Source organism: Salarias fasciatus, chromosome 11, assembly GCF_902148845.1.
Source record: "Salarias fasciatus chromosome 11, fSalaFa1.1, whole genome shotgun sequence".
Classification (NCBI taxonomy): Eukaryota; Metazoa; Chordata; class Actinopteri; order Blenniiformes; family Blenniidae; genus Salarias; species Salarias fasciatus.
In genome coordinates, this window is record NC_043755.1 from 1,828,036 (window position 1) to 1,855,535 (window position 27,500).

At 44.2% G+C, this 27,500-nt stretch overlaps 1 protein-coding gene across 5 annotated transcripts in view; it reads right to left on the minus strand.

Moving 5' to 3' along the window:
- Positions 1-27,500, minus strand: part of fhod3b (formin homology 2 domain containing 3b) — an 89,958-nt gene that overhangs the window by 13,825 nt on the left and 48,633 nt on the right. For 3 of the 5 annotated variants that reach the window (XR_003932472.1, XM_030103806.1, XM_030103805.1), the window contains exons 4-10: positions 20,740-20,807; positions 18,578-18,683; positions 5,478-5,572; positions 4,624-4,735; positions 3,847-3,941; positions 3,418-3,561; positions 3,010-3,257 (exon numbers count right to left, since the gene is read on the minus strand). Coding sequence is in view for 4 of the 5 variants with exons in the window: in XM_030103806.1 (XP_029959666.1) it covers positions 3,010-3,257; positions 3,418-3,561; positions 3,847-3,941; positions 4,624-4,735; positions 5,478-5,572; positions 18,578-18,683; positions 20,740-20,807 (868 nt within the window). In the remaining variant the exon portion in view is untranslated. Of the gene's footprint in view, positions 1-1,372; positions 1,544-1,647; positions 2,638-3,009; positions 3,258-3,417; positions 3,562-3,846; positions 3,942-4,623; positions 4,736-5,477; positions 5,573-18,577; positions 18,684-20,739; positions 20,808-27,500 lie in introns of those variants that run through there. The other 2 variants (XM_030103809.1, XM_030103808.1) reach the window with 2 other exon arrangements.

The following is a 27,500-nucleotide window of genomic DNA, read 5'->3' on the forward strand; positions in this document are numbered from 1 at the left end:
AACACAAGAGAGCAGACGGGGGAAACACGAGATCTCTGCCTGTCTGAGCTGTTTAGTGTGATTGTTAAAAGAAGAAGAAGAAGAAGGAAAAACCCGCCTGCAATAAATACAGCTGTATATAAAATCTACTAGGTTATTTTTTATTGTTCGGTATACATAAATCAGGACATCATTCTGGTCGAATAAGATCAAAAACACATGCTGGGCCAAGGAGGAAAACATTTTTTTTTCTTTTTATTCAGGCTGTGAGCGAGGACAGCCTCAATCTTCATCTACAGATGGTTTTTGTCTGATTTGGGCCTGAATGGACCCATGCTACATCTAGAATAACATTATTCTTCTGCACTGGAGATCTCAGACAGCCAGCTATTGCTCAACAGGCCAGTGAGAAATGTTTTTATAGAGGACGGATAAAATCAAACACATATCATGAACATCTGGAGAGAGAAACTCACAGGCGTGATGGGAAAGGTGATTTAAACCACAAATTAACAATTATTCTGTAAATGTTGTTTTAATGTATGCATTTCAAAGTGAAAAATACCATATTTACACATTTACTGAATCATCTTAGAGTAATTACAAGAAGTAGAGCAAGTTAAAGTTACGAATAACTAGTCAGAATTCTCATATTGTGTAGAAGTGCTTTGTAACTATCCAACTGTATAGTGAGTGTGGTTTATCATATAGTTTCTTTTTTGTTTTTGTTTTTCTCTCCGTGTGCATCAAACACAACTTGAGATACAACTTGTTTAACTAGCCCTCTTTTCACCCGCAGGCTGTTTCCAATAACTCTTCTGTGCGTAAGACATTTTGTTTGAACCCAAAGTAAGGACACGGTCCCATGTATTCAAATTTAGTTTTATATTTTCTCAAAAATAACAAAATGTTTTGGTATTTTTTTTCTAATAGGAAACAAACTACTGTAATTGCTAGTCAGTATAAAAGAAACCCCCCCCCCCCCAAATAAACCTTTTAAAGAACGAAGAAGGCAGAGTTAACTCCAAGTTTGTCTAAGAACAAAAACCTCCCAGAACAAAAACACATTTGACTAAATCTACTAAGTGTGTTTGCCCTTTTAAAATGCTCGGCGGGGTCACGGTGATCTAGCGTGAATCACAAGCAGCAGTGAGGGGGAGGAGGTCGTGTTCAAACACTGGTGATCTGGACAGAAGGGAGACGGACGAGCCGGAGCTCCGCCCTCTACCTGCGCTCCCTGAGGACAGTGTGCGTGTGTGTGTGTGTGTGTGTGTGTGTGTGTGTGTGTGTGTGTGTGAGGTGGGGAGACTGACACTGAGGGGGTGCAGAGCCTGACGTTGTGTTTGAGCAAACAGAGAACATGAAGCAGTCGGGTGGGCTGAGCGGAACACACCAAGGACTAAAGGTCCTCTTTTGAGGTGCGACGGACACGGGAGGCGGCGCCCTGGCCTCGGCGCTCAGACACTCTCTCTGCCCGTCAGGGTCACTGGGGTCAGAGAGGATGTTGGCCATACACTTTAAGTTCAAACACATGTTAGGAGAGCCTGCTACAGCTGGAGCCACACTAGGATGACAAAATACAGAAGAGCAGGAGCCCAGAGAGAATTAAACCTTCACTTTGGGAGAAACGGGAAAACTGTATCGTCGAGACTAGTTTTCCTAAAATACCTGCGAGCACCCTGTCTAGAGGACTCAGAAACTGGATGACTTTCATCATCTGCCTCTTCCTCCTCATCCTCCTCCTCCTCTTCCCCTTCCTCCTCCTCCTCCTCCTCCTCCTCTTCTTCTTCCTCTTCTCTGTGGTGAGAGGAGGGGTTGAGGGTTGAAGGGAGGAAAGGGAAGACGTGGGCGGGCGAGGGGAGAGAGAAACACGACAGAGACAACATGAAACCACACAGCAGAAGATGAAGAAACAGGACACAAAGACGAGAGACATTAGAGACGTGCACGGCGTTAGAATTATTACAGACAAACAAGCATGACATGTTAGTATGATTCAAGACACTGGCTTAAGGTCGTCTCAGAACATTTCAGATGGATATGAACATGTGACAGTTGCGAAGGTCCTCATGTGTGATGAGAGCGTTAAAACGAAATGTGCCAGGCCGACGTGAAGCATTTCCCCGTGGCCTGAGCGGAGGGGAAGGTTTCGCATCGTGTGCGGCTCGACTGATAGTCTGGCATCGTCACACAGAGCGGTCCGAGGCCAGTTTGCTTTGGGGATAATGCTCGCTTGTCTGGATTTCATTAACGATATGGAAAATTCTGCGATCTTCAAAGGCGGCTCGAATTTCCTGCGGTGGCCTGGAAGAAGCCGGCCTGGTATCGTATGACCCGCTGGACTCAATCTAAGTAAACCTGAAGAATCTGAGTGCGACCAGGAATATCGGGAGGCATAATACTTAAAGAGAGTTCGTTATTAATGATGGCAGGTCGGGCTGCGCTGCTCAATAATCAGTAGTGATTTGGAAAAAACACAGAAAAAAACATGTTTAATGTAGTTTTAAATTAAAGCTCGGCTTTTGTTCTGACTAGAACCGTCCTCCGTTAAGGTGACTTCAGGATGGTCACAATACGATCAAAGAAAACCGTCTATTTCCTGACATTTTGTCTGGAGAGTGAATTCCGAGCAGCTGTCACCTGAAGTCTGTTCGTTGTACACTCAACATGTTTCAGTAGGATTTAATGCACTGTCACTCTCAGGAAGTCTGATTTCAGACGGGGAGATGAGAGCTCATATCATGTGTGCACAGAAGCTTCCTATTTCCATCAGAAGGAAGGGAAAGTCTCCGACAGCAGGAAAATTAACTTAAGCAGCTGCCGTCTGACTTTCACCATTCTTTAAGTTACTGTATAATTAAATTCTCCACGTTGGCTCAGTATGGAGTAGATGTATCAATCCTAGACTGTAATATAAGACACACATAATTTATGATGCCTTTTGACTTGTAGATAAAAATCATGCTTTAAAAAAGCGCAAACCCTGAACTTTTAAAAACCAGCCCTGCATTCGTGCATTCTGTCCCTCACCTCTCGCTGATGTCTTCCACCCGCTGGCCGCCAAACGGCAGGAGGCCACCTGTGTGAGAGTGAGGGCTGCTGGGAGACGCCGGGGCGGAGGCGTGGCCCCTGCTGCTCTGGAGCGAGTGTCTTCGGCTGCGCCTCCTCTCCAGGCCCCGCCTCTCGTGGGAGCCGCCCACGCTGGCTCGCCGCCGGTCCTTTCGCCCACTTGGGGGCAGCTGGGTTTCATTGTCACCGTCCTCGTGTCGAAGAGTCACCTGAGTCCAAGAGGCGGGAAAAAAGAGCATAAAACTTGATGGAGCAGAAGCTTCTATTCAGCATATACAGAGGTAAATATGCTGTTGTTTCACTGGTCTGTATTTGTCCTCTGAAATAAAAAGACACTGACGGCCCTGAGTTTAGCGTCAGTTTACTGACCTCGTAGATGTTGAACTGCTCCACAAGGTCAAGGTCCGTTCCCTTCCTGCTCAGGTGTCTCTGCGCCGTGGCTTCGATGCCCTGCTCCTCCAGACAGTCCACCATGTCGTAGTAGGAGTCCTGATCCGGGAGGCCAGCCAGAGTCTGACGCACAAGAACGAAGAAACCGTCATTAAAGCTTTACGCGGGATTGTCTTTCTTTTGATTTTTGTATTATTTATTTTGTCTGACTGAAAGAAAACTGAGTCATACTGTTATTTTACTGAATAATCAGCAGCGCTTTAATGATAATTTCCATTTTCCTCAACAGCAGGTAAATATGCATGCTAATCTGTCATGAGAGACTTTTGTTTCTGAAGTTTTCCAGAAACTGATGAAAACATGAACAATGAGAAAGTAACTTCCATACAGTTCGTTTTATTGACGCACCTTGTTGATGAGCGTCATTGCAAACACCAGCAGCTCCGTGTCCACGCCGTCTTTCTCATCCAGGATCTCCATGACGTTCGACCACAGTTTTGTACCTGAGTCACCGGGAGGCGTGAAACACACTGCGTTTAACAGTCCGAACAACACGGCAGGAAAAAGTCCCCATCTTTCAAATTTTACATCAAACTAAACTAAGCTCCAGTCTAATCCAGCTGCTCGTCACACAGCAAAAGAACTGGCTCGGCTCCACCGCACTGCAGGAGAAAGAAGTTAAAAAAACAAAAAGAAAAACTGCTGCATCATATTGAAGCTCCGGTCATTTCTAGACACAGTCGTCTGCCTCCAGACACGAGGCGGTGGAAAGTCCGGACGGGAGTGATCTGATCTGCAGTAAGAAAGGAGCAGCGTCATCCCCGTCCTCCCAGAGGCTGGAGATCAGGTTTAGTCCTGTTATGCAACAGCAGGAGTGATGGAGGAAGACAGAGCCGAGGGAGACGGATACCTGAGCCCTGCACACCAGTGACCAGCACCCTGCTGGAAGCCACCGCACAGCGTTCGGCTTGGAAAGAAAAATGCAGGAAACTGGACTTTGCTGCAGGCACAGTTTCACACACAGCTCAGAGATGGAGGACTGAGCTGCTGCTCTCTTATATTTAACAGGATGAAATGAGAACCAGACATGCAAAGACTGACAAGAAGGAATAAAGCGTTCTCTGAAAGTGTTTTATTCTTTCATTTATATCTAAAAACTGAACTCAATCATCCTCGTCGTTTTACCTGTCTTGGTATCCACGGCGTTCACAGCCTTGATGAGCAGGGCGGCGTTACATTCGGTGTACTCAACGAACACCAGCAGCAGCTTCAGGGACGTTTTCACCACCAGACGAAACTACGCAGGGAGGAAAAACAAACTGATCAAAAACAGAAACGGCACTTGTTCATGTATTGTTTTAACTATTACTGCCACTAGATGAGCCCTTTAACTTCTCAGCTTAAAGATCGCTGAGTAAAAGCTTTTTCCGGTCTATGAGCTTTGATAAGAGGAGATGAGTGGCAGCTGGTTGGAACATACTGTACAAAATCTGACAGCAAACAAACAAACAGAGCAATAAGTAAAAATGAATTACATAATACTGAGATGAGTGAGAAAACATGACAAATGCTGACTAATAATTCACAATAGCGAAAACCAATAACAAAAGAAGAAGATAATACAATATAACCAGATGTCTTGCAGAATAAGTGTCAATTTAAGGGACTTTTTTTAATCTACTCTTATAAAGTTAATTAATTTTCTACAGACATTTTCTCCGTGTTATAAACTGTATAAATGTCACCAAAAAATAAGGCACATTTTAAGTCGGCATTTAAACAGAAAAACAGAAAAGACATTCATCAGAGCATCAGAGCGTGCAACAGTGGAAAAAGAAAGAAGAGCCAACTGGTCATCTGCTGTCAGTGACACGATGTGGCCACTAGAGGGCCGAAGTGTCCACGATGGCAGGAGGACCTACTCAGTGTTGACAAAGCAGTGGCTTCACTTGATCTGTTTTGTCAGAGCCCGTATGGGACAGCTGAGCAGATATCTACAAAGTGACAATCCCATAAAGGTTAATTTGCACGCTCTTCACCTTGGATCCGACCAGGGTGTAAAGCCACTGGACCGTCTCATTGTGAGATATGAGGCCGTTCATCCCGTCCACGTACAGCATTATCTGGCCAAGTGCTGCAGAAAGAGGGAGACAGAGAAAGAAAGGGAGCTTTGTTGAATTCAGTCAGGGATTATCAAGAGACACATTCAGCAAATTCACTGCGTTCAGTAGATTAAAGGACATTTTCTTATGATTCTGGGTGATTTGTGGTCAAAAGTCAAGCATGTTTTAGATGTCTCCTGCTCCAATTCTGTTGTGTGTTGGTGAGGTGTTTGGCTTCACTGTAATGTTTTGGAACAATCAGAGGAGAGAGAGAGAAAGAGAGAGAGAGAGAGAGAGAGAGAGAGAGAGAGAGAGAGAGAGAGAGAGAGAGAGAGAGAGAGAGAGAGAGAGAGAGAGAGAGGTCCCTTCTGGAGAGGCTCCATGATAGTAACAGAAAAAGACTGGGAACCGCTGCGTTTTTTTTGTGTATTCATGACAATTTTCACAGTTCAGACTGAAATATCTACTTTTACTGCCTCATAAAACGCCCACACTTATATGATTGTGGATGAGACAAACGATATAAAAAAAGCCTGCTTCTTCAGCAGTCACACATAATTTCTCACACGTCTCAATATAGCGCAACTAAAACAGAAAGCATCAGTTTTCCAGTCGCGTCTCTTGGAAAGTCAACTTGGAAAGACGCGTTTGAGCAGAGCGCCTCACTGAAAGCTGCCATGATTCTAACTGTAACAGGAGGATGAACACAATACGAGCCAAGTGATCTCAATGGGAGGAGCTGGTAAAAGTGTAGCGCTTCTGTAAAAGAAGAAGATGGGAGGAGGAAGAGGAGGAGGTCAATAAATACAGTGGAAAGGAGGAAAAAAACGCTGAAAGACAAAAACCAAAAATTTTTTTTACAAGCTTCTTAGAGGCCGACCAGCCAGCAGAGTCATGAAGACGACTGCAACAGCTTCAACTTGAAATGATGTATGAACTGAGAGAAAGATGAAAGAGGAGTCCAGGTGAACAAGCTTCCAGTGAAACACTATTGGACGTCCTGGTCGACCGTTTTGACGGTTGTGCAAATGAGGATTTGCTGAAGATCAGTTACCGTGCTGCAAAAACTACCATCAGCTGTCGCTCAAGTGACGGGTTTAATGAATGCTAATCATCCCGTCTCCTTCTGCAGCGTTTCTAACGCTCTCTTGTGACACTTGATGACCGGTTGCCTGCAATTCCTGTCATATTTTCCCCTCTCTGCATCCTTAAAGAGGCATGAAAATTGTGAATATGCTGTCGATAAGCCAAAATTCCCAGGTGCAGCTGCAGTGTGTGCACAATGCATGAGAGTGTGTGGGTGGACACATGAGAGAGTGTGTGTGTGTGTGTGTGTGTGTGTGCATGCCAACAGCCCACTGCTGCAGCAGAAACCAGCAGCAACAGTTCATCTTTTATCAATCTGGGTTAATTACTTGCAACATGTCAGGCCAGCGCATTCCTGACAGTCTTTTGCTTCTGCAGACTCCGTCCCCCCCCATCTCATTCCTCCCCCCCAGCTATACGCCACAGCAGTCTGCGGTACGGACCACGCCGTGCATCGAACACACGATGAGCGCCACCGGTCTGTAAGAACCACAATCTGTGGAGTGACAGGAGTGATGACAAACTGTACAGCAATAATTATATCGGCTGCAAAAACAAACTGGAAGAGCGGCCAAATGAACCATTTCTTCTAACACTATCTGCTCAGACGGCTGAAGCTCTCGATGGATAAATCACATTTCTTCAGATGCAGAACTGACCTGTATTTTTCATCTCTACCCATGCTGTGCATGGTATCTACTGTGCACTGAAAACATGTGTAGAAAAAAAAATTGGTGGAGTTAATGAAGCTTTTAAGAGTGTCATTACACAACATGAATGTTAAACTGACGACAGACGAGACGTTATCTGTCAACCCGAAAATGAAATTACTTTTGGATCACTCTGACAAGTTGACTTAAGACATTTTTTCTAAAATGTTACCAACGGGGAAAGCAGACATTTTTCATTTAACTTGTAGCCAAGAAAAATGAAATCACAATAAATAGTTTGTGAATTTAAGTTATTAAACAGTTAAGATACAGAAATCATATGATATTCAACCAGTTACAAACCAGGCCAGAAACCACAGTTATTACTTTCATTCTCACGTTCATTAAAACTGCTGCTTCATGAAATAATTCACAGCCAGTGGCCACTTATGCAAAACGAAAAGAGACTAGAAACCGCACGGACTACATTTATTCTGTGAGCAGTTGGGTAAAATGATACTCTAACTGTTTTTCTTTTTTCTCTTAAAAAAAAAGAAGAAGTGAAAATACCTTTCATTATCCGAAACAGTGACTCTTTGGTTTAGGTCAAACACAGTTTGTCGGAAACTTTGAATTGCTCTTTAAACAATCACGCCTGCAAACTGATTTACACACACTTCAGATAATTTGTGCTACAGACCAGCTCTGGAAGTGTGATTTACACATTCAAGGCCACATAATGTACAGTTGAGGCGATTCATCTGCAGGCTTCACCCTCAAAATGTTATTTTTTGTGGTTATGAGTGAAAAAAATCTGAACTATCACAGTCTAATCGTACATTTCTTTTAAAAGTTTCCAGTTTGTTGGGCTGAATGTATTAGAACCAACAGAAATGTGCTTGGAGGACAGTTGGCTTGTGGAGACAGAGGGCATCCTTCTGGAGTTTGCATGTTCTCTCTGAGCTTGTATAAGATTTCTCATGCAAAACGAAGAGATGATCTGTGACGGATCGGTGATCTGATCTACAAATGACCCAACCAGCTGGGAGAGGATCCCGCTTCCTGCAACCATAACTGGGATAAAGCAAAGAGTAAATATGAATGAATGAACTGAGAAGTGTTTGACATTCTTCTTCAAACCTTTATCTCAATAAGGATCGTCTGTGTCCTGGTCCTTTGACATGGAGGACTTTCCCAGTGTTGCACCTCTGTTTATGGCCCATATTGTGGTTCCAGGTCGCAGAGTTTGTTTTTCTTAAACTGTGCAACAGACAGACATCAATAAGTTGGAAGGAGGGTTAATAAGAGGAGCATGTGAGGGAAGAGTCTCTATAGGAACCCCCCCCCCTCCAACTTTAAGCACTGATCTGGGGCCAGAAATGTGGGCCCCCATTCAAACAATCAAGCACCGCTTTGCAATACCTCACACAAAGTACAACAATAACACTGCCGAGTCGCTTTGCATGTATGTCACGTAATAAGCTGCTGGCAGACAATGAGCTGCTTTCAAAGTGCAGTGATTAGAATTTAGATGTTATCCATTATGAGCAAAGGACAACAAAGAAAGAAAGGCTCAGTTTAAGGGAGACTTGGAAGTGTTCAATGAGGAGCCTGGGATCTGCACACTGTGGACTGATGTCGCGCTGCAGAGGGCAACTACAGACCTGCGGACTAAAGGAAGTCTGCGTCTGAAGCAGAATTCAGAGAAGTAAAAACTTAAACAACTAAGGTCTGGTGGAAGTGTTTCTTTAGGGCCTCTCCCTCTCATAAACCGCAGCAATTATCTTCCACAGACCCAGGAATGTGCAGGAAGGGCTGCACTATGACCACTGGCGAGGTGAGAAGCACTCTGAGGTCTGCGGGGCCGCACCGAGACGAGCCAGCTGACTCACACAGATGATGTAAAAAAAAGAAAAGAAACAAGAGAGAGACCACCTTATCTACAACGCTGCAAGAAGTCTACTTAAAGAGCTTTCCGTCTAAAAACGTGCGTGCCCCCCCCTCCCACTCACCACTCTGCCCTCTTCGGTTTCATTTACATTTTGGAATTTATCTAAACTGGGTCAGCCAAACTGTCTGTCAGCGTGCAACATTTATTTTACCAGGACTTTGGGAGAGGGGCCAAATCTCCATCCCATACTGCGCAACTTAGACAGTCTTATCTTATTATGCTTTGCATTAGCCAGGAGCTGCGTTCGCAGCTCTGAAGTGTGTCTCCCTGAACCCACAAAGGCGGGGCGAGCCTCACTGGAAGGCTCCGGAACAGACTTTTAATAGACAGAAACCTCGAGATGTTTAATGTAAATGATCTAAATTTAAGGATTACATTTTGGAGTTCACAGATACTGACGGAAGAATATTGGGATCTGGGTTTGTTTGCCTTTCTGTGTGGAGTTTGCATGTTCTGTGTGTGTGTGTGTGTGTGTGTGTGTGTGTGTGTGTGTGTGTGTGTGTGTGTGTGTCTGCTCCAGGTCCTCCGGTTTCCTCCTACCGTAAACATGTGCTCGAGGTTAACTGGTGTCTCTAGATTACCCACAGGAATGAATATGAGCATGTGTGGATTTATTTGTCTCTCTGCGTTTGCCCTGTGATGGATTGGTGACATGTCCAGGGCGTGTTTGCCTTTGACCAGAGTCAGCCGGGATCCGCTCCAGTCCCCCGCGACCCTGAGCTGAAGGAATGATGGATGGATCCTACCCACGGAAACAACTAAATAAATAAAGAAGCTTCAATCACAGATTATCATCTTTATTTTTTTTGAACAGCAGAGGATACATTATATTGTTTTACTCTCATTTTTTTTGGTTTCTATTGTTTGTTTTTGTTACAATACAGAAGATACAATACAAATGCAGCAAGTATTTAGTTTTAAATGTGCGTTTTTCCAAAGATTTGCAGTTTTTTTTGTCATGTTGATTGCTGTTTTGATGCAACAGAAATTGTCACATTCGCCTCGATGTGAAGTTTCTAAAGCATCATCTCCTCCATCCTTTCTCAGAACGGAGTAATATCCTGTTCTACCGAGAATAATAACTGCCACTGCGTAAAACAATTACGTGTGTCTCAGATTATAACCAGTTGTTTTGAGAAGTAGTTAAAAAAAAGGGGGAAAAAAACTCTGATGTGCAATTTGTGCAAAGTCTTCCATTTCCAAAGAAACACAGAAAATGAGGAAGATTCTGTTGCCATTTTTGAAAAATGATATGAAGACAATAACGCAAAAATCTGTAATGGAGTGACTTAGATTCCACGTGAATCCCTGTTGTAATCCACATCCATAAACGTATGATTTAAAAAAGAAAGTACAGTGAAAAGACAAAACAAACTGAATTGTGTTTAAAATTGAGTGATTTCCTTGATTCGTCTCGGCCTCCAGTTCAGCTGTGAGTTCATCTTTCTCCCTAACAAAATCAAATTTATTACTCAGCTCTTGCACTATAAGGAGTGAATTAAGACTTGTTTGTGGGTAACCTTGAGTTTGTTAGTCAGCTAATGGCCCAGGCCATTAGAGCCAGACGCCCGGGCTCTGCCGAGCCGATTCCAGTCACCCAGACCACTGCCAGACTTATATCCAGCTCCGGACAGTAAAACAACGGGGGAACGCTTCCATTTTCTGTCCCAACTCTACGTCTGCCAGGATTTGACACAGTTTACTGTGCGGCCGGAGCCCAAACAAATTCCCAAAAGACAAACAAACACACCTAATGGAACAGCAGCGTGAAGCACGGTACGAGTCTCTCGGTAATTTGGCTGAGTAAGCTTCTGCAACTTGCAAACTCATGAAGTTCTGCAACGCTGGGTAGATTTTGACAATAGAAAGACAAAAATATTTAGAATTTCCAGTGTATTTCCCCATCGGTAACCACTGAAGAAGCAGAACAGAAGACTTTGGGAATGATCCTTTAAGACAATGTAAAGTTGGAGGCAGTCCAGCAGATGAGGTTTTCAGCCATTCTCAAGACTGGCAAAAAGCCACCGCATGACATCCTCCCACTTATAACCTGCACTGAAAGATGAGCTGCGGTAAATTCTGACTGCTCTTCAGAGAATAGCGGTGCGATCTGCTCCGTTTTCTGCCCAGTCGGACGCCAAATTCAATCCCGAGAAGCAGTCAGCTAACAAAAATCTGTCGTAAAATCCACTGAAACGTTCGGGAGTTCAAGGCTACCTGTCCACATTACTGCACAAGCGTTTTTTTTTTTTTTAGTGTTCATGCAAATGACAGTTTATGTGTTTTACGCTGCAAGGTCAGCGATGAGAGAATAAGAGCAAGACAAATGAACAAAACCAAACATCCCCGTAAGAGGCTTTTATAGTTAATTCTGTTACAGTAAAACAGACTCTGGATGGGACTGTAATTTCAGTGCCAGCGGGTTTGCTTGGGCTGAAAACTTCTACAGATGTAGGAAACGTATAAACGGAGGCAGAATATAGGTCAGGCAGGTAGGGTTGAACTGGGTTCATGAGAGGACCAGAGGCAGAACAGAGTGGGACTTATCTGGAAGAAACAAAGCTAAAGTTTCACTAAAAAACACCACAACGGCCTGTGTTTGTGTCAGCCGGGGACGTTAATATGAGACACAGGTCTACAGAGCACACAGATGCGTGAGCGTTGAAGTGCAGCGCTGAGCTGTGAGTCACCGAAAGCTCGTGATTTAATTTATAAAAAGAGGCCAAGATGGAAGTAAAAACAAAAAGTTGCCGGTGGGGCACGGAGAGATGAGAGGCTGTGGACTGAAACCATGCGTAACACTCATTTCCTAAATTTCCTCTGACCAAACAAAGTTATTCCTGTCGTCCCAGAAGAGAGAAAGACATAATATCATCCATAAAAATAGCATCAGCTCTCTCTGAAGAGCAAAACCTTCCTCACAATGGATGCAAGGTATTTTTCTGATGTCGGTGTTTGTTTTGAACCTCGTATTGGCAGGAATTATTTTTGGATTGAGACTGAAGTGCTGTGCAAAATGCACAAAGAGTGAATGCTCTTATTCATATTTCACAGGACAGGAATGTAAAACTTCTAAACTTTGATAGGGAAGGAAACAAAACAATAAGTCAAACTGTTTTTCCCGAGGATCACCTCCATCATGGATGTGCGTGTCTGTTCTTCAGTCTGGAAAGTGGAAACAGTAGCAGCGTCTCAGGAAAATGTTTGAGGTTGCTCAGAAAACACGCACGTGTTCCAGTGAGATCTAATTACACCCCAGGAGTTCGGGTTTCTGTTGGTACGACGGGGGCATTCCTTTGAGCTCCTCCTCGCGCCAAACGCGGCGCTCGTCCACGTATGTGTGTCAGCAGTTCCCGCGCTTCCTTCTCAGATTTCCCTCATCCGGGAGGAATTAACAGAGCATTCATTACCTTATCTCCTCCCACACGTTCATCCCCGCACAATCGCAAAAAAACAAGGACGTGATTACGGCTGTAACAAGCAGCCGTTGCGCCGGCACATTTACACGAAGCCGCCCGGCTGAGCTCAGACAGAATGGAAATGTTTATCCAGACGACGGGCCATCGTAAAGGTCTCCGCTCCAGGACAGACGGCCCATAACACAGCCAGACAACACAATACGCACTGTTTCCAAGAAGAGCTTCCAACACCGCTGTTAACCCGGCCATGCCTGGGTTTTCACTCAAAGCCTCACACAACAGTCAAAACACAGATCCAGGGCCTGAATTAGAAGAACTGAAACGCGGCTCTGGTGTCATGGCACGCTGGAAAAATGGAATTACAAGTTAACTATGTCACATATCTCAAATCTATACAAAAAGTCATCAGATGAATGTGACTTAGTGGCACAGCCACCTGAGAGCTTTGGACACAGTGGAGATGAGTGTTTAACACCGTGACATTATCTCTGTTTTGGGCTTTTTGTGTGGAGTCTGCATGTTCTCTCTGTGTCAGCGTGGATTTTTACCCCAGACTGCATCCTGCCTCTCACCCACAGTCTGCTGGGATCGGGTCCAGCTCCCTGCGAGGCTAAGATGGATGGAGGCAGAAGAAGATGGATGGACAGACAGTTGGAATATTTGTTTTTTTTTTCATAGTAAAATCTGGATCACACACAGTCTTGGCACTCTGGAAAGCCACTGCACAGATGTGTCCATGGATTTGGCGTGCTGACCTGCCACACATGAAATCTGATGCCAACACTTCGAAATGCTGCAGGGACAAAGAATGACTTCAGCAAAAAAAAAACCAAAAAAAAAAACCATCGTGAGTCTCAGCTGCAGTTCGAACTTTGTGAAAACTGCCGTGCGACTCTTAAAGCTCGGAGCGCCGCCGTCCCAAGCCTCGGACAATTTAAGAGGCAATGAAACACTCGACTAGAGCACATCTCCCTTTCCCCCTGGAAAGCAGGAAGCGAGGGCGTTTTGGACGTACGGCAGTATAACAGCCGTGTCATGAGAAACAGGAGAGCTTGAAACGGTAGCAGGGGAGCGAGATGCACGCTGAGAAGCACAGAGGAAGAAAGGACGAGATAAAAGCACGAGATGAAATACGGCCGTGACTTATTTCATGCAGTAATACCTTATGACCCTCCTCTACAAAACTCCCAATCTGTGAACGCTATAAATTTACAATAGTGAGCAGCACTAGCATGTAAACCCTCTGAATCATAGCATAACGCTGCTCTTCTGGCCATGCTGCAATGTTTCATATAAGTTCTCAAAAGGGACTCCAGAGATTAAAAAGTAAAGCTTCACTTCCAATTTGTTTCTGCTGAGGCTGAGAGACGGCGAGTGTTTTGTCAACAGCCGTGCGGGGACATTGACGGCGTGCCCCCTCAGAAGCCGCTGAAAACATGGCCATATGAGCAGGAATGTCAACAGTGAACATTTCAAAGCGGAGAATAATTGCTTCAAGTCGACTGTAATTGGTTTGTCTATAATCTGCCCTTTCTGCATGACGCGCCCCTTTTTTCTTAGTAACCAATTAAACATGGCTGCTGCGTTCAGTGGACTTATTATACATTCTGAAAAGTGATCAAAGGTCCTGGAAAAATCCTGTGATTTGTTCTTCCAACTCATCTCCCAGTTCGCTTCATGATAATTAGCACACTGGGGATCTTATTCAGAACCACAGTTAAAAAAAAAAAAGCTTGAGTTCAGTGCAGAAACTGCACAGTTTGATTTCAGCACTTTGGAAGCAGGTAACGGAGGACGGCACCGAATCAAACACTGCAGGCAGACATGAGAAGGAGACGAGATCAGAAGACTAATTCCACTTCTCTGACCGATGAAACAGTGGTAACCGATCACGATGAAGCTTTAATATCAACTGTTTACAGGAGAGATGCTTCATCATGACCCCTGAACTCAACAAGAAAAGCCTCCTACTGTGAACAAATATATCACCCATGATGCATCTGCAACCTTAAATAAATATTGACCTTTAATGAGCTCTCTGTTGGTTTCTAGAGTTTAGCTCAGCTGTTTGTTGTGGCTTTTTTTTTTACTGTCGTCATTCGTTCATAAATCAGTTTTTCTTTCGAGAGCAGGCTTTATGAAGAGCTCTGATGAGTTGATCAGTCATCAGACACAAAGATGTATTGTTTCCTGTTTCTTCACACACACCGTCATTAAAAGGCCCTCTGCCTCTCTTACAGTATAATCATTAGCTCTCTGATAAACAACTTGATTCTGTGTTCAAGGTCACAGAAAATAAACTATTAAACCGATTCTTCTTTTCAGTGTATTGTGAATCCTCATGGAGAACAACTGCCTCCATCTGCACGATCCTGGCTGCGTGTCGTCTCATCATTCCCAAAACCAAATTCTCCTTTCCCTGGAAACCCATAAAGTCTATTTTTAGAAGCTTGTCGTGAAATGAGACCTAATAGCAGGAATGCGAGGGTGCCGGGATGTGGTTTTATTGGGACCGAGACGTTTGTTTTGTCTTTACCTTTCTTCTCCACTCGGTCATTTATCATCTGTGAGGTTTACAGTATTACTTCTGCAGGAGCTGTCTCTTCGGTGTCTTCAGTCTAATACGTGCACATTTTACAATATTTAAAACCACATATTTTTATGAAAGAAGAAAAATATGTACTTTTCTTTTTACATTTGTTTCCATAAAGATAGATTGTCTGAATGCAGTGTCCATAACAGATTTATTGACTTAACTGCATTTTTACTGCAGCTTCTTCTGACTTTTGTTCTCTGCCTCTGTTCAAAGAAATCATTTACTTTATCTGTGATTAAATATTTTGACTCAAAGAGAAGACTTCATCCATTTTCCACATCGAGTCTTGGAGCCAAGCGTTTTAGAAAATAGTGAAAAATATGAAGACGAATGGCAACATATTTTAAAAGGAACGGATACTTAAGAAGCCTCTGAGACCAAGGCAGCTAGAAAAGCACACATTATGAAACGCTGCTCAGATTTTCACTTCATCAACCACAGATTTTTTGGTTTCAAGAGATATTTTAGAAAAAAATTTTGTGAAGAATAAGAGAAAAGAGGGAGGGATAGATGGCTTTAAAGGAGGACTAATTAACGGTATCGATCCCTTCCTCACCCAGTTGGCTCCTAAGTCAGATTTACAGGCGGACCAGATGGCACAGGCGCCGCTAAATCCCTCAACCTCACACCCTCGATTCTGATGGCGTACAAGATTTCCCCTGTGCGGAAAAAAAAAAAAGAAAAGAAAAGCTCCGGCCTCTGAGGAACTGAGCCTGACAGACCTCTGAGCCAGGTGTGAGGGGCCGTGAAGGGGCCCGGACCCCAGAAACTACCCACATCACTGAGGGAGCACTAACTGGCCACAGACACCTCCGGGGCTTCCAGTGCAAAAAAAAAAAAAAAAGGAAGAAAACGAGTGAGATGGTGTAGATTGCCATGAGAGCTGCAGGAACAACCATTTACAACCAAGATAACGCACTAAAGCTGGAAGCGCGGTGCTGTGGAAGGCATGTGGACTGGGGAGCACATGTGATCAGACGTTCCTCGTCTACAAAAGACTGAAAAAGATTGACTTTTTTTTATTCATGAAGGAGCCCAAGATTGTTTCGTCAGGAGCTTTTTAATGCACACCAGACAGAACAGTTCAAAGCCGCATTCTTCCTGCTACTTTTTTCACTCGGCAAAACTTGAAAGACATCAGAGTTTACGAAAAAGCCCACATTAGAAGTGATTAGTTCGATACCAAAACAATTACTGGTGTTGCTTAGCGCTCTCTCTCTCTCTCTCTTTCTCTCTTTCCTTCATGCTCTCTCTCTCTTAGTGCACGTGTGAAAGTTTTCAGGGAACTAATTTACTCCCCTCCCGGGAGTTCTCATGACATAGCTCCTCTTGGAAGTCATCAACAGTAAAGCAGCCAGATCTATATACATCTCTGACCTGTGCATCTGGGCTCCAGCACATGCTGGGCTTGTGTTCTGCAACAACACGGCTCACGAGGGAGGGTGATCTACTGCGCCGCGCATTTCCTCAGCCGGGCAGGAGAAAATTAGGTCAGGAGTTGAAACAGGTTAAAAGGGCTTCTGGGAGACTTGTAGTTTGGTTTCGTTTCTCATGATGATGTGGAGATACGCCAGGCTGGGGTTCTGTGCTCCGCAGAGATGAAGCGATAAATCGACACATGAAAGAATGAAAGAGGGAAGTTTACAAGAGTTCTGGAAAGTGGAGGAAAAAAAAAGGATGGCACAATCAGGGGACGTGAGCAGATACGGAAAGCGGTCTCATCATTTACAGTAGAATGACACTAACAACTCTTGCATGTGGTCGAATCTGGAGTTTCCGAACGGCAGATGTTACGTTCCTCTGTCGTGTTTTTGCCATTTAACCCTCGTGATTTATCTGTCTGAGTCAGAGACCAGGCCGTGTAGAGACGAGTCCAGCCAGGGGTCACGTTCATGTTTAGAACCTGAACATCATCAGTACGGCGTCACAGATATCCGCACTCGGCTCTTTGATTTTCTTCTTTTTTTAAGTGAAATTCAACAATGAGTCAGACAGGAAGTACTCTGAAACACACTGCAGCTCAGTGAGTACACAAGAAAGCAGTTATCTGCTGGAAATCTCCAAAGAGGGTCAACCAGGTTAGTGCTTTTCATGAAAGTTCAATAAAATCTACAATAAAACTGCCTTTTGCCGATGAGTATTTGCTTTTTCACACCTCCAGGTTATAGTTAAGTAGTAGAAGGCAGCTCATAAGGATTCCCCTTAATAATTCGAATCACGTTAAGAGAGTTTAAGAGAATGATGCTGGTGTAAAATCACAACCCTTTCACGAACCCGATGGCAGGGGGAGGGGTTTGTGACGTGAAGATTCGGGTTTGAATCCCACGGCTGGCAGGTGGGCTCCCGAAGGAAACCCTCAACCCTCAACACACCCCAACTCTCATCAGGGATGAGCTAACTACAGAGAAAACACTGAACACACAGTACAAATGAAGCAACGTTAACGTCAGGAAACCTGAACAGTCACACAAAACCTCATGAGCAAGACCCTTAAAGACACAGTATGGTAAGAACAAGTTGTTTCAGGGCTGGAAGTGAATAGACGGGGAAAAAAAGAAAGAAGTGGGGGGATTTGAAAGACTCACCCATCTTCGTCCCAGCATTAATAAATAAATAAATCTTAAAACAAGCATATTAGGTCACCATTAAATCTTTTCTTTCAACCATAAAAGTCAGACTCAAGCACATGAGTTTGAGTCATGGTGTGTCCTACACGTAAAAAATTACCTAATAAAGCACTTATATACCGAGCCTGCAACAAATTCCGATGAAGAAGCGAGGCGACGCACGTACAGTGAAGAAAAATAAAAACTAGAGCAAAAAAGTAGGCGAGGGGAAATTCATTTTATGATCTGTAATATCCTGTCAGGGTTTTTATTAGAGGCTGAAGCATGTGTGACCTGCCTCCTCACAGCAGACGGTTAAACGGTAGTGACCTCCGAGCGAGAGCGGCGTTCCCCCCCCGTGTCCCCGGACATGCCGTCTGTGCCCACCCCCCACCACCCCACCTCGACCCCGGCACATACGACCCCTCACCCCGCCGGCATGGGACAGATAAATTTAGCTGCTGCTTCACTCGGTCTAACTTCCAACATTACCTGTGGCACACATTTCACTTTTGTTTATATGTGTTAAGCGTGCGAGAGTGAGAAGGTCATCGAGCGGAATCATCAATTCCCATAGTTTATATGAACACATGTGGCGGCGGAGCGGTTTATGGAAAGAAAAGTGTTGCAGGATTGATTAATAACATCCCCGCGTTGTAAATTAAGGAATGAGGAAAGAATGCTGGTGATTTAGTGGAGCGCAGCCGTGCCGCTGTACAGTCTGCTCACCCCTGAGGATGTAGTTCTGGTAGTTCTGGTCGGCTTCGGCGCCGACTTTTATCAAACACGTCAGTCCTTCGGCCACGACAAACTCGTGCACCAGGTCCTTGTCATCCTGGGAAAAGTCAGAATCGATCATGAATACAGCATAATGTGTAACAAACAATAAAACACTTTATCATAGGCAGGCGGCATCTGGCTGATTCAGTTTCATTGATTTACTGCACAATTTGTTGAGTGTGTGAGTGTGTGTGTGTGTGTGTGTGTGTGTGTGTGTGTGTGTGTGTGTGTGTGTGTGTGTGTGTTGCAAAACATAATTTTTCAAACCCAGTTTCTTTCTATCTGAACACACGCAGCCCGTCAGGTGTCAGTCATTGTTTCATGGGAACAATGACTCGATAAAGTTTATCATCATGCAGCATCTCCTCCTCTGGGTCTGGGAAGTATTCAGGTTTTTCAGACAGAGGGTCGTTTTAAATCTTCTTTCTAAAAGTTTTCATTATACGGGTAGTAAAATGTGTTCCAGTGGAAAAAGTTTGTGATATTGTGATGGATGGACAGATAATCAGAAACATTTAATGGTTTCAAATTGATGAAAAATGTTCAGATTTCTAAACATAATTCGTCACGGAGTGGAGAGTTTTCTCTTTTGAAAGACTTGTCCTGAAAACATGTAACTGAACGATGGCGATAACCAATATTGATATTTCTGGCATGGCTGATAACAAACATTCAGCGATATCCATACATCTTCAAATAAAAACAAAATCTCCAATAATCAGCTTTTATGGATCCTGAAAAATAGAAGTAAGCAGTAAATTTGAATTTGAAATTTTGAATATGTCTTTTGTACAATTTACAACAGTGGGTTATGAAAATTGAACTATTTTCTGATTATATTCATGTCTCATCCATTGTCTTCTGTATATCATTTTACGACTTAAGAACACACACACACTAATTTTTCATTTTGGCTCATTTTTGTTTATCAGACAGAGACTGAATTTTTGAAAAATGACTCAAATTGGCCGATTTCGATGTGACGGCCGACGTATCTTTCACACCTACTTCACACTGCTCTCCTAATGGATTTCACTGGTTTTAACTCTGATCCACTTACTTGTTCAACCTTGTGTTGCAACTGTCAAAAACACTTAGTGTTGCGTTGCTGCTTGTTTTACTGTGCAGTGGGATCTGTAGAGACATCCTCTCCATTTGCATTCAATTGTGTAATCTTTGTGACAGTTATTTCTATCCATCAAGGAAAGGTGGTCGAAGGAGACGTTCATGTGAACTACGAGGCTGAGAGGCACCGCCGCCGTTCCTTCTCGGCTTCTTGATGACAAAACCACCTGCATCTCTCACACCTGTCGATGACTCTTTTAATTTAAGGCCACGCACGAGGCTTTCCGCAGGTTTTAACGTTGTCTGATGCACTGTCCTGTCGAGCCGGGAGTTAGAGGAAGGCAGCAATAAACACTGCGGGGTGGTCAGGGCTTCTGCTCTCCCAGGAGGAAGTTTAAGTGCTTCCAGAACATCTTTACCATAGATCTATGATGGATACTCCAGTCATTTGGCAAGAGTCTAAATATACAGGAGTCTGCTAAAGAAACAGAAAGCAACGGCTTTGGCACATACATGCACGCACAGGAATGTAGAGTAGTGACCTTGATATCAGACCAAATGCAATTTATAACAAAACAATGAATGTTAACAGAATTACAACTCACAGAGCCATTTGTGTAAATATAGGAGTACTGTAATGAATTTGGGCCTGCATTAGTGTCTGCTGCTCTCTTCAGTTCACCCTCCCCCTCGGAGGCCGACTGCCCGCCAGCCCGGCCCAGAGCATGAAGTATGACCAGACCTGAACGCCGCGCAGCTGCCACGAAGGCAGACTCTCACTGCAGAGCTCTGGCCCAGGCAAAACACTGCTGCGTCCAAGAACCGGTGTGCATGTGTGGACTGATGAATGTGAGCATATCCTATACAGGCTTTTGAGTTGTGTTGCATGCATATGCATGGTAGCATTAATAAAAACACAAATGATGTTGAATGCATTATGAGACGGGACATCATGTGCATGAAACGCTCTCTAAAGCGTCCAAATCTTAGGAGATGCAGTTTTAATAAAGGGTTGTTAAAAGGAGCTCAACTTCATGAATAATTACCTGAAAAATCTGCTTGAGGGAGAAGAGTGCTCTGCGTAGCTCACGTCCCGTTGAGTTGTAGAGTTTTTCTGGAGAAAAAAAAAAAACAAAGAGTGGAAAAATCAACTGACAGTCGACACATGTGGCGTTCGATGTTACAGAGTTTCAGACCTTCCGCCTCCCAAAGAGAGAAAGAAAGAAAAAACTGGCCAATGGGTTTTTGTTTTTCACATGCATTACTGTGTCTTGGACAATTATTACAAGTAGCCAAATATAAAAACTAGATTACAAGAAGAGGAAAAAAAAAAAAAAAAACCCAGTAGGAGCAAAATCACGCAACATCTGTGGACAGTTAGTTCGAACAGAGGATGTTTCCTGCTAACAAAGCCTAATCTGTGCTTCACCACAACACAAAGTCATGGCAGAAACTCAGGCCAGTAGACTCCACAAAATCCGAGGAACAAATCACTCATTAATCAGCTCTGGAAACTGTGAAGAGCAGTAAAAGAGACACGTGACGAATGACACATACACGCATACATTTCCTGACAATCCCTCATCCTGCGTGCAGCCTGCAGAGACAGCCAGGGAGTGGCAGCACTGAGCGCGGAGCCGGCTGCCCAGTCACGGCTGTGTGAACTCTCTCTGACTCAGCAGAACTCGCTGCTGCCGCAGATGCTGCAGCCTCCAGTTCACTTCGGCCCGATGCAGATCAGTGCAGTGCGGCACAGGATCCACTCGCTGCGTTTTCCACTTTTATTTGCTGCTTCCACGCGGTGTGTAATTGCACTCTCGCCCGTGTTTCACAGATTTCTTTCCCGCTCGAGGGCATGATTGTATGTTTGAGTCAGCAAAGATCTGACGGCAGATTGGAACGAGTACAGCACAACTGATGAGGCAGCTCATTTCTCTGTTTCTCCCACTGTCACACACATCTCGCAGAAAGACCGGACCGGCAACAACGCATATATTGCTTCGAATACAGCCCTCTAACACACACACACACACACACACATACACACACACAGGGGGATTTTCACTGCCTTCTATTCATTTCCTTCAGACTAACTCTAACCTCAGCCTTAACTACTACTTGCCTAAACCTAACCACTACCCCAACCTTAAGCTAACCCGAACCACAGTCTATCATCCAAACATGTCGCCACCTAAAACTCTAATGATTTTCATTGTGAGGCGTGTGCAAACAGATTCCTGTCCCCACAATAACAATCAATACATATCCGCAACACAGGTTTCGATTACTCAAGGAAAAGGCAACACAGACACACACACAAAAGCTTGCATGTTTGTTGAATTACTTGTGTCAGAAACAAGTCGAGTTTATAAAATTGGGCAACAAAGCGGCAGGGCAGCAGGCTTCTACTTGCTATTTGTTTTAGTTGGTTAGCCTTCAGCTAATGAAGTGAGAAAGAGAGAGAGAGAAAGAGACAAAGGCAGATCAAGACAGGGTGTGTGTTGCCTGCCAGCTCTGTGGGCAAACAGGCGACTTCAAAACACTGGACCAGACTGAGTGAGCGAGTGAGAGAGAGAGATCACGGCCTCCGCTGCCTTTTCAGTCACACACTGCATAAAACTTCACACACAGATGGAGGCCCACATGACAGCAGATGTGACAGCTTCGTACTTAATCCATGGGTGGAAAAGATTAAAAAAAAACATGCCAACAAGTGAAATACAAAGGAAGTAAATACATATAAATACGTATAAATAGTACGTCAAATCAATAATGTTTAGTAGAGGTTTAATTTGGCTCTAAGTGGTATCCCTGGTTTAAAACCTGCTGCCAGCTTCCAGGACATGTCATTACAGGAAGAGGTTGTCAACAGTAACCCCACACACGTCATATTGGTGTAATCCACTCCTCCACAGACAGACAAGACACTGGAGACGCCGCTGTAACGCAGACCGCCGCGGCTGGGTCTCGGCCATATGTGGTTAAAGAGGCTCGGAGGACGTTGCAAGAACTGATATCGTACACCTTCCCATCCAGTTAGGGCTAAATGTCTTATCTTTAGAGGATGTCTCGGTTGTAACTTATGACGGTGAAGGTATTCGGTACGAGGGGAGCAGAGCCTCGGATGTTTGGCGCATTCAGTGCCGTACATGGCTGTGACGCCCGGCGGGCCAGATGACTGCTGGGAAGGACATCCACAATGAATAAATCTCTACAAGTCCAGAGGTATTACAGAGGGGAAGCTGTGTAACGCTGGTAATTTATGTCTTGATAAATAACAGGAAGGAAGTGTGACTTGCCCTTTACGGATTGGGCCCCCCAGTCGTGGAACTGCAGCCCGAACAAATCACCGCTGACAAGCCAACATCATTCTTTTTCTTTTTTTTTCATTCTCAAGCTGAACATCATGTTAGTTATGCATTTTTATTACATATTTGTTCCAGACATCTTGCAACTTATAAAACAGTATCTGATAACTATTAAACTTCCATTAGCTTGTAAGTGTTTCCACCTCACGTGAGAAGGTAGCGGGGCATTGTTACTCTGGCAGCGGGTCAAAACGGGGACACGTCCACTGGCCTGACCGCCGCTCTGCTCGTCTCACGGTTTATTTTCACTGACTCTGATCAGTGGTGTGGACAGACAGTGGGAGGTAACTCTGGGCCGCTCATCACACCTCAGCCGCACAAAGCCAGCTTGATTTGCGATTCTCTTTATTGCCTTCGGAAAGACTTAGCTGCGTTTCCGCACGGACACCGAGTGTGAATCAGTCAACAGATGAATTAGTCTCATCACAGCCACTGATGGGTCTAATCCAGATTACAGCACAGCGGAGAAGCCTCAGTAACCTGGATTGGAATAAATCCCTGCAGCGTGTTCTCCTGAAGGATCACCTATAGCAGTGCAGAGTTTCTCCATGCACAGTTTGAACAAAAGACTTATGCTCCTCTCCTTAGCCCTGCAGTTTGGACCGCAATAAAACTGTCTGAAGGTTTTTCCTGCCCAGCACTAAATGAAGCCCATCTGCAGGGACACACGGTTCCTTGCCTGTCCCTGTCTGCAGCCCGTCCACCGATGTGCCTCCCAGAGGCCCATCTCTAATGAGAAATAACTCAGAGGAGATTAGTTCCATACCGTTTGGCACAGATATGCACTCAGGAGTATGGGCCCTCTGCATTTCCCTATTTACGAAAAAACCTGGGACCTCATTTATTCACAGGAAATGTTTGCGAGCCCAAAACTCAAATCACGTTCACATGAAACCCTGAAACCACCTGAAACTTCAAACTCAATAGCTCCCTACATTTGCCATGGATTTGTTTTCGGGCCAAAGTAAACCGAGTCCTGAAAGAACAAAGGGGTATATGATGGATAGCGCACAGTTTGGGTACTGTAAAACATTCTGGGCACATGAGATACACCTTTCAGTTCAGACTTCAGCTATACAGCTACAATAACAACACAAACAAACTGCAGCAGCGCAGGAATTCTGCACGGCCTGAGTCCAGGATTAATCCAGTGCATCGTTTTAATGTCAGCTGCTGTTTGCACCGCCGAGCCTTCAGATCATGTTTCGTATTAATCTTCCTCACAGATCTTCTCACCACAAAGTGCTTCTGCCATTGAATTAAGAAACTACGTATGAGTGCATTTAAGGACAGGCTTTATTTAAAAGATCCTAGCATTTATTTCTGTGGGAAGATTGAACTTTGTTTAGATTTTGTCACGGAGAACCAATCGGTTCTTTTCGTAAACGTGATACACCGTCAGGTATTCCCAACTCAAACACCTACAGGAATGTAATAGATTTGTAATTATAATAATCAGAGCAGTAACAGTGGAACTTCCATAATCACCAGGAATGTTCTTGACTACTCACAGCAGCAGGCGGGTTATGAAAAGAAAAAAAAAATGAATTGCTCAGATGGGCTGATGCATTCAGACAGGCCAGGACTTCATGGGTACACACACACACACACACACACACACACACACACACACCGCTGCTGGGGAGGCAACTATTAAAAACAAATCTGTCCTCTGCTGCTTCAAACACCTTCTTGCTGGTTTGGGTCAGTGCCATCGCATTCCCGTTCCACATTCCAGTTTTCTATGAGTCATGGGTCACATTTTATTTATATTCACACGTCAATCTCAACCAAAGACCAGTCACCGCCACTTAGTGCCGGACAGCTTTCAAGATAGGAGAGTCTTTTTTCTCAGCCGGTACAGCTTTTAACTTGACTTTTTTTTTTCTCCTTCTCTCCGACGGCGAAACACCTTGAACATGCTCACACGCATCTGTTCACATCCCCGAATTTCCAGAAAGTGCTATAAAATGAAAAAAAGATGACTACCGCTGCTCATGCATTGCGCAGCAGGCGGAGCACATAAACCACATCCAACGCAGAGCCAGGAAACCCACAAAGACCCCACTGGGCAGGACAACCCCGCAAACACTGCTGTAAATTCAACTCCAAACTTTTTTTTTTTCTGTCTTTTCTTTTCTTTTCTTTTTTTTTTTCTGGAGGGGATGCATCAGGATGGTAGTTGATGAGGAGGATCCTTAACACTGCATCGGTATGCGCATATAAAACTTCCTCACAATGCTTAATAAAATCAGCAGCTTTCATGAGGGATTGGGAGGTGGCGAGGCTTGGAAAAACAGATTTAATGCAGATTGTGGTCTCACACTGCACTGAGAGGAAACAGCTATAAATGACTGGGAAAAAAGGTGGAAATTAACTTCGAACTGCAGGCTTTAATCAATCACTCTCTCACAAATGGGTCTTTCAGTTCATTAGAAAACAAGCTCTTAAACACTCAGTGTGGTTTTATGTTAATATTGAGACATTAATAAAGCGTATAGGAGCAAAGAAAATCATTAAGAGGTGAAGTTAGGTCAAACATACAGAACATAACCTCATTCGTACTGAATTTAACCCTCTTCTGACTGGACTTATTTGGGTTTTATGGTTGTGGATGTGTCAAAACATCTAAAAAGAAATTAACTTTTACAATCTGGCAACTTTTCAATATTAAAATGAGTTTGATACTGAGAAGGCTGTGTTACAAAACAATGAGCGAGCAAGTTGCTGAATCTTGTCTGTCATACTGCGGAATTCCCCGGAGACACTCTCAATGTATTTCTCTGCTTTCTGGTAGGATTTGCATTTTAATACCAAACAATCTAGGAGTTTTAACAAGTTTTCATGTTGAATTCTGTCAGCAGTGAGAAGATGGGAATATACTTCTTTCATAATTGTTTTTGTCTTTTTTTTTCACAAAGTAAAATGGACACCAGGAGAAACAGAAGCGTCAGTGTTCCTGGGCTGGCTGAGCACGAGAACGGGTAGATTGCCAGATCAAATAGAAACAGGTTAAATAGCAATACAATAACAGAATTTGACAAGCGTCCGTGTAGTCATGCAACTCAAGCTGTCAGCCTGAAATAGGTTTCATCATTTCATTATTGACTTGCCTTCAGGATTAAAACGCAATGTTTAGTTTGGCGGGAACAAAAGCATCAAAAGGTAAAGGCAACTAACTAATAAGCTACAATGTGCAATGATTCAGTGGCAGGAAGCGTAATGCAGCCTTGCAAGTAGAAGAGATGAGTGCAGTGAAGTGGTCTGCTAGACCTTCAGTCACATGCCAGTGCCCTGCCTATGTCTGGATTTAGCCTGGTCCCGGCGAGCCAGGAGCCTGTTTCCCTGGTCAGCAAAGGCCGCAAGCGCTGCGAGAGGTGAAGGCTGAGGTCAGGCAAACTGTAACCATCTGCGAGAGGAAGGCGGCGTGTGCGCCAGAATCGCCACATCACTGCCTGCCATGTATAAAAGGGAGACATCTTTCATTTCCATCTCGTGGTATTTTCATGAGAGCCCGTTGAGTTTACAGTACGCACAATGGCCCTCAGCAGTCACGAAACACAACAGAACAACAACATCAACACCGCTTCCTCCCTCGGTTTTCCCCCTCCGTTCTCAGCCTATAAGGCAAACCGTGTGCTCAAAAATCTATGAAGAGAAAACACAAGTAATTAATGTGGAAGACCTCCCAGCACGTGCAGTGGATTGCGACATGCTACTCGGTGCACCGGGGTTCCTTCTGCTCTTTTCATCCCCTTCTTTGTGAACAGAAACATGAGGTGAATGATGGGTCAATAAAAGAAGATTATTGCACTCGGGTGGAAATCATTAAGCGGGAATGCAGGTAAAAATGAGCTCGAGTTCGACATGTTTGGATTCCGAGCAACTGAACAGTGGATCCCGATGACTACATGGAAAATACCTGTGTGTGTGTGTGTGTGCATGTGTGTATGGAGAGGGGGGTACCAGCATGAACACACACCGCACACGAGGGAGTAAGCATCCACTCACACAGGCAGTTTACAAAGTGCACAGAGGAATAACGACATTAATTAATTTGTTCCTGTAGCCTGGAGTTTATTCAAATGCTTTGGAAGCATTGATAGAAGACATATGGAGATGATGGTTTAGATTAGAGGAGACCGAGTCGGGGCCACACAGACTGGAGGAGCCTGTGTCACTGGCAGAGCGCCTCACAGGAAGGCCGCTCTGGACCCACGGGGCGTGAAAGTCTCTCAGCGGGCAAACGGCGGAGGCATGGAACGAAATCAAAATCAGCAGCTCGTCTAGTAAATGTGGGCCTAATCTACTGATGAGAAGAGAGCACGGCGCAGTGCAACCTGCACGTCAAAGGTTTGCTGTCATTAACACGGAAAATACCAAAAAGCTTTCACCAACAATCCGGTGAGACTCTTATTTATTATGTCTGGACTGAGGAA